The sequence below is a fragment of the Sander vitreus genome, chromosome 21 (assembly GCF_031162955.1).
Source record: "Sander vitreus isolate 19-12246 chromosome 21, sanVit1, whole genome shotgun sequence".
Classification (NCBI taxonomy): domain Eukaryota; kingdom Metazoa; phylum Chordata; class Actinopteri; order Perciformes; family Percidae; genus Sander; species Sander vitreus.
Genome location: NC_135875.1, coordinates 3,934,424 through 3,946,517, shown reverse-complemented (window position 1 = coordinate 3,946,517; position 12,094 = coordinate 3,934,424). Strand labels below are relative to the sequence as shown.

Genomic DNA, 12,094 nt, shown 5'->3' with positions numbered 1-12,094 from the left:
GAATCTTTACTTTTTTAAATAAAAAATGACTCAAACCGATTAATCAATTATCAAAATAGTTGCTGATTAATTTATTAGTTGACAACTAATCCATTCATCTTTGAAGCTCTACTGTAGACCTGTAAGAACATAGGCTGCTACTACTAGAGTTGGGCAACACATGCCTCTGCCCTGTGGCATAGTGAACGATGGTTACTGGGAAAAATGCCAATGTGAAATCAAAAACAGCTGGAATTAAATAAAAACAACCTGCAATAAACTCTGTTACTGTGAAAAGAAAGCAGGATGAAAAAACATTTCATCATAACATGCTGTGTTTTGAGAATTTATTGGCGTATTTCACAATTGCATGGCAAAATATATATCTCTCACGTTTATTTTGAGTATAGAACAGTTTAGGTCTCCATATTGTATCTCATATAAGTATTATATTCAGGTAATTTCAGACATTTAAGTGTAAACGTGTGTCTGTTTGTTAAAGGGCTTTACAAACTCTCTTCCTGTGTCTCAACAGCATTTGTACTTACTGACTGCCATAAGTGAGTTGGTGAACTTGTGCTTCTCTTTGGACGACGACAGCTTGTGTTTGAGGGAGAGCTTCTTCAGTGGTTTGCTCCTCTCCAGCGACTTTGTCTGCCACTGGCTCTTCATCACCTGCTGCAGACGAAGGCCTATACAAACGTCTGAGGACGAAGTAAACAAAGAGAGGTTAAGTCTTAAAAATGAACTGAATGAGAGTGTTCAGTGGATACTTCAGATTTGCCATCTGTAGTTCAACATTAGCAATTCACAATGGCATGCAAAATGTATATTTAGCCACAGGGAATCTACTATATGAGCTTATGCCAAATCCAGTGTTGTGTTGCGGATGTAAACACAACTTTCTCTTAATTATTTATCGGTGTGATGCATTTGGAATAAAACGCAAGACATTCCTTAAAAATTAGAAAGATTGATTAGTGTGAATCCAGAGTTACAAAGGGAAGACAATATTCTTATGTTGGTTATGAAACCATCTGTAATGGTAACAGGCTCCAGGCACTGAGAATATAGCACTTACTCAAAGAAATATGACACCCATTACAGAAAATCATCTAAATGTACTGAAATTGTTCTTTAAGAAATTCCTGGCGAGAAGTCACTGTCACTTCCTGTTTGTCTTCCACTGTTGTTGCAAAGTAGGTAATGACTGCGTAAATTCCTTAGAGCGAGGAACCCGACACTGACCGTCAGGAAAGGAGAGGATGGGGTGGACGCCAGGATCCAGTCTCGACAGGCGCTCCAGGTTGGGCAACTCATACTGAGGGTCCTCTCTGGGGGTGGGCCAGCCACCACACATCACACAGCTGGGGTTTACCCTGCAGTTACACTGGACACAGCTGCTTCTCTGGGCCTGCGGTGGACCGAAAATCATGTTGCAAATCATGTAAAGCTCAACTGTGAATATTCATAATTCAGAGTCAACACTAACATCTTCTTCAACATATATCATCTGTAAAAGTACATATTACCCAGTGAATAACATTTTCTGCAACTTATTGCACCACAGGAGTCAAGTGAGTCACCAAAGAAAACATTTCCAACTTTGAAGCCGCTGGCGTGCATGGGGACAGAGTAATTGCATTTTACAGAAAAGGTTGCTAATATTAGTTGTACTTGGTACTGAATCACAGACTTGTATATATATAAAAAAAAAAGAGAAAACAGAAACAATACTGGCAGAAGTATACTTCCTGTCCTGAAACTATACATTAACAGTATAACAGTGGGAAAATGGGAGTGCATATTACACTTCTACTTGTTCTGTTAATGTAAAAGTGTCACTAAGAAATCTTATTGCATATTGTATTAAATAGAACCCTAAGCCACAGTGTTGTGGAGAGAAAAGCACAAACAATCAGCCCATGTCTTTATTTATTCTCAACCAAAACTTTTGAGTCGTCACAAGGGTTATTTCCCTTCTTTGTTGTTTGCCCTAGTTTTTCATACAGTCAGCCGTCTCTTGTTTACTCAGCTACAAGGCTACAAACCAAGGTACTAAACGGTTAGTGTAGCCTAAAACGCACAAGAATAAAAGCACACGTCATCGCTCTCTGCAACCAAACATTGGTCACCTTCACAGCACTTCCCCATACATTTTAATATCAAACCCATTTATACAAACTAGGGCTGGGTTAAAATAATTGATTCTCCAAATAAAATCCATCTTTGTTTGAGTAATCTGATATTGAAATAGATCTTTTAATACATGCGTTTTCACCTTTATTTATTTATTTAAAAAAATCAAAATAAAAAAATAAAATAAAATTCCGTTAAAGTGGTCATATTATGCTCATTTTCAGGTTCATAATTGTATTTAGAGGTTGTACCAGATGAGGTTTATGTAGTTTAATTATCAAAAAACACCATATTTTTGTTGTACTGCACATTGCTGCAGCTCCTCTTTTCACCCTGTGTGTTGAGCTCTCTGTTTTAGCTACAGAGTAAGACATCACACTTTTGTTCCATCTTTGTTGGGAGTTGCACATATGCAATAGCTAGGTAAGGACTACTAGCCAGTCAGAAGCTTTTTTCCCCCCATTGTTTATCATGATATAGTTGTTTTACAAGAATGTTGTTTAACACGGTCCCTCTACTAACTGGCTGTAGTCGACACAATATTGTGTTGACGACTGCTGTAGTTTGTTGCTTGTTGTCCGTCCTGTTAAGTAAAAAGTACTTTAACTTTTTGGGGGTCGGGTTCAGGTGACTATTTGTACTCTGAGAAGTTCTTTCATATCAAAGCAAAATTGGTATTGTAACTGTAATTGCCCTTAACTAATTGAGATCGAATTGGAAATGTAATCAAATAAGGGCCGTGTGAATCAGAATCTAGAAACCATTGGCGATACCTAGCCCTAATACGAACCGTGCCCATGCCCGGCATTGCATTTGCTTTATGCACTGAATTTATCCACATGTTACACTGGCCATATGTGAGCATGTACAAGCGCACAAACACAGACGATGACACTCACCTTTCCGTTGAGGTTGGGCACAGTGTTGGGCTGAATGAGCCGTCGTCGGCGACAGCTGACTAGCGGTCGCGTACGTGCAGCCACACACGTGCTGTCGTAAGCCGATGCCTGCTGGTGCTTGGTGTCCGCACTCTCGGCCATCCTATCGCAAAGAACACCAAAAGAGCAAAATGAGACCACAGATCTCAGAGCTTCAACACGACATAGAAACACATTTTGTCTCAAGTGACAACCAAGTTAATTAAATATTTCAGCATAAATCTGTTTTTGTCTTAAACAAAGTGTCAAGATAAGTTAAAATTGAAGATGAAATAGATACCGATACATCTATATAAGCATCTAGAAGTTTAATAATTAAAAATCCTCAAAATATAATACCAGTAGCAACAGTAACAGACCTGCAACCAATGTTTACTTTCATTGATTAGTCTGCCGATCATTTTATCGATGAATGAGTTTGTCTATGGACAAATGGGTTTAATTTCCAACAGCTCTGTAAAATTGCTTGTTTTATTCAACCAACAGTCAAAGACATTTAGTTCACTATCATATCTGACAGAGCATTACATCCTCACATTTAAGAAGGTGAAACTAGTAAATATGTTGCATTTTTGCTTGAAAAATTACTCAAACGATTAATCAATAATCAAAATAGCTGCCAGTTACATTTCTTATTGATTAATCATTGCAGCTCTATCAGCATATCGTAACTACAAATCCCAGAAATCCATTATTATCACAACTTCTTGTTTCTCAGAAAGCAGGTTCACTTCTGGGAGCCTGAAATGAGGTTGTTATCAGCTGTACCTGCTGAGGACGCCGTTAACGGGCTGTGCGTTTTGACCTTTCCAAGGGCCGGGCTCTGTGTTGGAGACGTGGGCGGCGGCCGCGTGCTCCAGCCGTTCTGAACCAACATCCTGCATCAGATAAGACAAAGCCAGTGAGCCTCCACCTCGTGGTAACTGTCACAGCAGCACTTAGCGAACCCGGGATATTTAAGGAAACTATATAACTGAATCACCCCTGTCCTGTGGCCCTGAATTATTCAGTCTAGATTTGTGAAAGAGAGCTCCGGCTCTCCCAAAACTTTAAAACCTATTCTGCACTGTCATCAAGAAGCATGGCTGGGAGCTCCTTCTTCAGACGCTTTTACACACACATATTAACACAATGTCATGGTTTCAATCAAACGTAAGTTATTCTAGTTCCTCATCTGATGTTAAAGCATATTGTTTTTGAGTTTTAAATCAACAATATGCCTGAGTAAAGACACAAATCTCACCATGTAACAGGGTTATAGAGAAAAACTGACCATGACTAATCAAAAAAAAAAAAGGTGTCCACCAAGATTAGAGGCCACGCCTGCAGCTGTACTACTTTAACAAACATTTGCATTTACATAAACATATCCAGAGAAACAGGCTCATCCTGTAATAAATGATTTTGGATTGAACGTTGCTGTTGAAGGAGCTTGGTAAACAAAAAGCTCTTTCGTCTGAGACCTGAGGGGCTGATAAAAAAGAAACAATTTCCTGTGAACATTTCATTTCCCCCAGACGCTTTGATTGACAAGAACATGTTGAATGTTTTTTTTTTTTTTTTGATTATCACGTATCTATGAATAAACTTGTAAGTGCTCAGAACAGTCAACAGCTCACATTTACCTACCGATGTAACATCCAACGCTCAGACTGTTAAGGCGATGAACGAAGGCTGGTTTATATAATACATTTGTAACCAGCCTTATTATTTTTAACAGTTCAATGGTCTGACATGTTATTCAAACAGCATTTGGGTGTTTTTATGTGAATGTTGGAAGCTTTAGGATTTTTTTTATTGAGCTTTTATTGCATAAAAATCACAGCTATGGCTATAGCTGATCTTGCTCTTAATGTAATTTTAACTGGAAGTTCTTTAAAACAAGCACTTGTTTCCCCGACAATGGCCTTGCAATTTTTTTAATCATTATCACAATGTATCAGCCAGTAAAAAAGACAAGCAAATTTAGCTATTTCTGCCTCGATAATCACAAACAAACTTCACGAGATCCCGGTGAGACTTACTGACTAGGATGAAGCAAAAATCGCTGAATACTCAATAAGAGATGCTGCATATAAGAGCCGGATTGAAGAATGAATTCAAATTGTGAAAAGGAATGAATCTTAATTGACAGGTCTGCTTCGAGGCCGCAGACATCACAAATTAATTTGGTTTAGCCCCAAGAGACAGAATATGGCCAAAGCTCAGCTGTATAGGAACACAAACCTGTGTTAACGTTTACTCTTTCACACTTACCTGAGTATTTACAGGCTCTGTCTTCACTTCTGTTCCACCTGCTGTCCCACCGCTGGGGGAAAAACCTCCCAGCTCCACTGAGCCCTAGAAAAGCAAGACCGGAGCGTTATACTTCCAACAAAGATTAAGGCTACATTAACACTACTACGGCATAAAAACAATCTCTCTCCACTGGAGCTGTTATCTTCTTCTATAATACCATTCAATTATAATATTCGAATAATATTTGAATATTTAATGCTCAAATGCAGCCTGTTATTAATATGTACTACACAATTGTCAATGCCACTATACGCATGTGGTTGTTGTTACACGTTCTGTCCACTAGAGAGACTTCAAACATTAGCCTGGCATTTCTTGCACGCAACTTTGTTTTACATTCATTTTCCACCACAAACACACAGCGACAAGCACAAATCAACAGAGAACTCTGTACTGAAACATTAACAAGTGTATTGAAGCGGCTCTATTGTAAAGGCTAACGATGCTCGGTTAGCACAACAACATCATGTTAGAAAGCACAGCCGAAACGATTTGTCTTAAACTTGTGTTTCTCACTCCCGCTTACTTATTGTTCAGACGTGACATGACAAAAGCATTTCGTTTTCCCATGTGGGTAAGCCAAGGCGAGACGAGGGAGATTAGCTAACGTTAGTCAACGTATATAAAAAAGCCCTACTCTGCACACAAGAGTTTTAGCTCCAGCAGCAGAACTAATCTCCGTCCATATTAACACGTCTGACCACACACATCACATGACCATTCACACACACTGGACATGTGCATGCCGGTGTAAACAGGAAGAATATAGTCTGACGTTACTCTGCGGTTGTAAATCATGGATGTATAAGTTGAAAATACAGAAAATACTTTGGAGAAAGAACAACAACGGTGAACAGTAAGAGCAGGGATTTATTATGTTGGAGCGACAACGAGGTGGAACTGTTACTGAAAGGTCTGTAAGCTACCTAACCGATAAGACTGACTGACGTGTGTCATCGTTTCCAAAGGTCTCCGTTTGTGTCCGTCCAGACTACAAAACAACCCCGGAGTTTTCAAACCAAAACGGGGGCAGCAGTGTTTCCAAATGTCTCCGTTTTAGGGGCTCAGAAACACCGCATTAGTGTGGACGTGAGGCATAATCGTAGCAAAAGATATTTAGTTTTGTAGATGTTGCCCATTATAAGGAGTATATTTGTGTGACCAACAGCTGTCGTGTTTTTCTGGACATAAGCCATCACAGCTACATTACATTCTAGTATTTAGCACATACAGACAGACATATCTAACACAAGGGTGAGAAACTGACCTTGCTGGCGCGGATCTGTCTGTAGATGTCGGTCTGCTGTCGGATGCGGTACTCCAAGTCCGAGATGTGGGCCTGGAGCCAGTTCCAGTGGCTGATGATGGCAGCTCTCTCCACAGTGTAGCGGCTCTCTGCCCGCTTCCATCTGGGGGTCAAAAAGGGGTGTGAGTGCTCGTTTTCAAAAAGGTAAACAGATGCGATTCTGCATAAACATCTGCAACAAAAAGCCTATCAGGATTAAACATCAACAGATGTAATGATTTAAATGTTTTAAGTACACCTGCAACGATTAGTTGATTTATCGATGGTCAGAAAAACTATTTTGATAATAAAGTACTTGTTTTTTTTAAGCTAAATTGCCAAATACATGTTTTATATCATTGTAAACTGCATATCTTTGGGTTGTGGACTGTTGGTCGGATAAAACAAGACATTAGAAGATGTAACTTTGGACCTGGGTAGGACATTTTTCCCCATGTTCTGACATTTCAAATAAAGTAATCAGCAGATTAATTGATAAAGCAAATAATCATTAGTTTCAGCCCCAATTTATTTTCCACATAGAAATTTTATTCAGTTGTAAGGTGCATGCAGGTGTAGTTGGTGTTCGTCATGAATCATCCTGTCAAACATAATACGCTGAAATATTAGATTAAAACTAATCATTTAGAGGACATCCAGTGAGCCTCCAAGCATTTCCCCCGTCAGACTGCAGAGGTCAGTGAATCAGCATTATACAAAGCTCCTAGCAATGGCAACTGCAGGCACCCTGGAAAATCCTTCTAATCAAAAAACAACATGACGAAGGATGCATCACAAGTGTGGGAGGAATTTAAAAATGGAGATTTTCATTGCACCGATTTATTTCATGGCAAAGTCTGAATGCCAACTGAGAGCAGAGTACTCCATTTTACCAGTATGACACAGAATGGGCATTTCAAAGGCAGACATGAGAGGAAAATGTCTGCTCTTGCACTTTGTGGCGGCGACCACAGAGGGCGCCGTTTCATCATAATACAGGCTGCAGTGACCGTGGCTGAACAATGAAAAAAAAAAAAATAATGACTCAGATGGCAGACAAAGATAGACCTTGCACTCTTCTGCGCTTCCTACTCCCCACACCCGTCTGTTTTCAATTTTCAGAACTCCACCAGGATGGAGGAAGTCGAGAAAAGGCTACTTCTGAGAGAGGGAGAAGAGACAGGAAGGAGGAGGGAGGGGGGGGGGGGGGGGGGCAAAAAGAGGGACAACAAGGAGTGGGAAAGATCTGGCAGCCTGGAGAGGAACAGACGGGCTTTAAAAGCAATCTACAGGCCACAGGGTGCTGGGTCAGGGAACAGTGCGGCAGACACAGGGATAACCAATAATCCAACCAGGCATCCTGTCTTATTGTGGAGATGAGCGGAAGGAGAGTCATTGTGGCATTGATGCAGACATCATCCACCAATCAGTGCAATAAAAGATGTCCTGATTCCTTCGTTTACTCAGCCGCAACGTTGATGCTGTGTTGCAGTGAATAGCAGTAGATTGCTCAAGGACACCACTGCAAATACAGCTGCAGTGTTACCTGCTAATAACATTTCCTGTAGCTATTCCATAGATTCAATGCTGTTCTGCTCAGATAGACAAACATGTACTGCTCTTACACACTGGGAGGTAAATGGTCACAAAACACTGCATCAAGCCTGAACACACCCATGGCTGGTGCATTAGATCAATGCACTAGCAATTCATTTGCATCGATGAGTCCCCATGGAGACTCATCGCAAGAAAACACTGGCGATGGCGCAAAGTGTGGCGCACAATCTACTGCACGAATTAGTCTGAGCCTGTGTGCCATGATTCACCAAGCGGTGGGTGGACAAGAAAGGATAGGCCAGGTGTGATGCCCCTCGGGGTGAACTGGAATATGATCTCAGGGAGATTGATGCTCTCCATGACAGAAGATATCTCAGCTTAGCCTGCTTACAAAAGGTCACAGAAAAGAGATGCAGCGACCTGATCAAGAAAAGGAGGACATTAAGGTTGTAGGATAATGTTTAGCACAGTGGATTCCACCACCAGGCCTTGGGCTATATCATAAAGTCTTTAGACTTGACATGCCAGGTTAAATAAAATAAGTGTCAAGAGTAAGTGTCAACAGTAGAAAACTCATCAGTTCTCAGGCCCAGATGGGCGAGAGCTAGCAACCACTAGTGTAGATTACAGTGAAAAGGAAGCAGGAAAAGCTAAATGTAGTAAAACATAAACACACAGAGGCCATTACAAGTCCAATGACCTTAATCGTCAGAGTGACGAAGGAGGAGGAGGAGGAGGGGTCAGTTAGCAGCATTGAGAAATCCCCCTCTCCAACACTAGGAGCTCCACCCACCCCCCCCTCTAACCAGGACATATCCCCCCCAACTCCCACGCACAAAGCACCAGCGGCAATCACTACAGCCGTTGTTTTGTGGCTGTCAGCACATTCTCCATTGTGGTGCTTCTCTGGATGCAGCACATATGTTGTATGGTGCACCCCTGTACCAAACTGTCCCTACAAAAACCAACACAGGTGCTCAAAACGTGGTCCGGCAGCTCTCCGCCAAAAACCAACGGGCCTCTGGGCAGAGAGCTGCATGCTCAGACAGCTGACCCATCTACACCTGATGTAACCTTCCACTGGAAATTTACCATGAACAAAGAAGACACGTGTGAAGTTCCCTTCAGGCTCAATTAACTAATTTTAGGTGCCGTTTAGTCACAGCTCTTCTCATATTGTGTTAGTAGTGAAAATGGCACAAAATCATATTTCAATCACCTTTTCTAATACAAAGCAAGAGCATTTTTGTCAACCATCTTTTGTCCCTCCTCTACTCCATTGTGTGTGTCTGTTTGTTAATACAGGAGGGGGGTGTACTTCCTCTCCGTTTGGACACAGAACTGGCTGGTGGAAGGAGATAAACTATTTGTTTGACGTTCGTAAAAGGCAGTGTGATTATGCCGTACACTTTATGTGCTATTCTCAAATTACTTTCTGCTCTGCCATTTTTTTGCTCTTCATTTCATCGCTCAGCACTATGATCACATGTTTAATAAAGCTTATACATGCAAATCTCCTGTATGAAAGAGGTACAAGTACTCAGGAACAAGGGCTCTGGCATACCCATTGTACCTTTTCCCACACTCCACTTTGGAAACATTTTGCTGCACCATTATTTCTATTTTATAAGCAACAATTTTATCATAACACACGCCGAGTGCTGCGCACAGAGTAAATATGATATGAAAAAAAAGTGAAAGAAAAAAAAACGCTTTGATGGACACAAGACAACCAGGCGGGCACTGTGGCTGATTTAGTTTATCTAGAGAGTGCAGGTTTATCTGACGTGCAGGTTTTTTCCCCTCCATCGACCAATTGATTGGTTGAAGTGTAGGTAGAATTTCAGTAGGTCTTTGGATGACAGCTCTTATATACACAGCACAGCCATCAAACTTAAAAGGTCCAGTGTGTAATGTTTTTAGTTGTTCTTTATCAAAATCTGTGTTGCCCGTTCACAAACTTGTCCTTTTTCATGAATATTTACCACCATCAATTCCAAGTATTCCTATTGGCTTGAAATTTGCATTTTCATGAACTGGGGTAGACGCTCCATATTCATGCTCCATCTTGAAATACGTTAGCCGGTAAGGGACATACAGGACATACTGCTCCGCTTTTCACGTTTTCTCTGTCACATGATACACTCACAGGTGCTGCTAATGCTGCTAACGGGTATCGTAGCTTCCCGGCCCCGGGCAAGTTTGAAGAAGGAAACATGGAGGACCACACGTATTCAAAATCCAAATTTCAGGAACAGGAGTCTTCTTCTTCGCCCAGAAAAAGAAAAAGGAGATTGAAAAAAGCAAGAGACCGGCTTTTTGAAGCGTGAAGGCTACCGTAGCTGTAATACGTACTTTGAACTGCGTGGTGCGAGAGAGTTGATTACGATATATGATCTCAACGCTAGATGGGAGAAATTCCCACACATTGTACCTTTAAGTCCATCTCATACTTGCCGCTCATCTCGGGACCTGTGCTCAGCGGTCCTCTGACATGTAAAAAATATAATATAGTTTTTAGTTCTAGTTGGACGTGCAGCTTTTTGGCATTTTAATTTGGGCTAAGGGTGCACTATGTAGCTACATAGATTATACGGGAACTTTGCATTGGGATTAACAACAGATATTCAATATTAAATCCAATCCTGGGTAAAAAATAAATACTTGATCAGGACAGCCCTAACTGAGCTCATGTCTAACTTACACAAGTCAGTTATCTTGTTTTTTATGGTCATTAAGTGACAACATATGACTTCATAATTTCCACTTGTCACACCCATGTTCACATTTTGAAACTTGAGCTCCGTGTAAAAAAAAAAAGGCCAGAGAAACACAGGTATGTAAAAAGGTAAAGCCAAACAAAGGCCTGTACACATTTTGCATTTCCAAATCAAACAAATAAAAGTGGGCCTAATTATGCTTCACAAACCATTCAGTCATCATTCTTGCTTACTAACAAGAACAAGGGAAATCAAAGCAGCAGCTGTCATTTGAATTTCTTTGTTCTCTAGAGTCAATGATTTTCAAAGCACATTAAAAAGAGGTGAACATTATCCAGACAATGAAACATTTAGGGAGAAAGAAAATGGCTTTATTTTTCAGATATATTTTCATTCTGCTACGATGGCTGGCTGCAGTTTCACAGGACAGCTGGGTAAACTCATCTCTTACAGGAAGAAGCTGCTCGGGAGCCAGGATTGTGAGCGAGGCAGGTCGACAGGGTGTGGGGCAGGAAAAACTAGAGAGGGCAAATTCAGCCAGAGAGCTGCAGCAGTCATTACATAAAACAGGGGGGTTATGTAACGCCTGTGGGTTCGTGTTGAGGAACTTGGGCCGAGCTAAACACATCCAGATGTGTCAAACGGGACAGAAACCTATACAGGCACTCACATACATACATACATAAACACACACGCGCACACACAGGGGAATAAAACGGGGGGGAAACATAGCTAAGCTACTCAGACTGCAGAGTAATGCTGAGCCATAAGCATGAAAGGCACGCTGTAGTCTCAGCCAACCTAGTTACCCTAATTCACAAGCAGCACAACATTGACTCTGGATCATCACGCCTTCGTTTTATCATCCGACAGACACAAACACTGCAAACCTTGCTACATTTAAGTGCTGGTCAGATAACAAAATCCCTGACATTTTCATTGTTCTGTCTATGAGCCATTATGTAAGCTCTGAGATTTCCCGATGAGCATTGTTGTTGCCTCAGAGACAAGAAACTGTGCCCACTCGATTCTCAACACAGAACAACCCGTGCTCCGTGTAACAAGCCTAAATAAACACTTTCCATGAATATGTAATTCTAATGCATTAACCGTCTGTCATTTTGCAGCTAGTATTAGAGCAGACTTCATTTCTGAAGCTAGCAGCACCCACACCCTGC

At 41.1% G+C, this 12,094-nt stretch overlaps 1 protein-coding gene across 3 annotated transcripts in view; it reads right to left on the bottom strand.

The window, feature by feature from the left end:
• The window catches only part of LOC144536639 (KAT8 regulatory NSL complex subunit 1-like), a 35,898-nt gene that overhangs the window by 7,271 nt on the left and 16,533 nt on the right, over nt 1-12,094 (bottom strand). For all 3 annotated transcript variants that reach the window (XM_078279877.1, XM_078279876.1, XM_078279879.1), the window contains 6 exons: nt 6,622-6,763; nt 5,313-5,396; nt 3,825-3,934; nt 3,018-3,159; nt 1,228-1,393; nt 528-683 (listed from right to left, as the gene is read on the bottom strand). In XM_078279877.1, the coding sequence (XP_078136003.1) occupies nt 528-683; nt 1,228-1,393; nt 3,018-3,159; nt 3,825-3,934; nt 5,313-5,396; nt 6,622-6,763 (800 nt within the window). The remainder of the gene's footprint in view (nt 1-527; nt 684-1,227; nt 1,394-3,017; nt 3,160-3,824; nt 3,935-5,312; nt 5,397-6,621; nt 6,764-12,094) is intronic.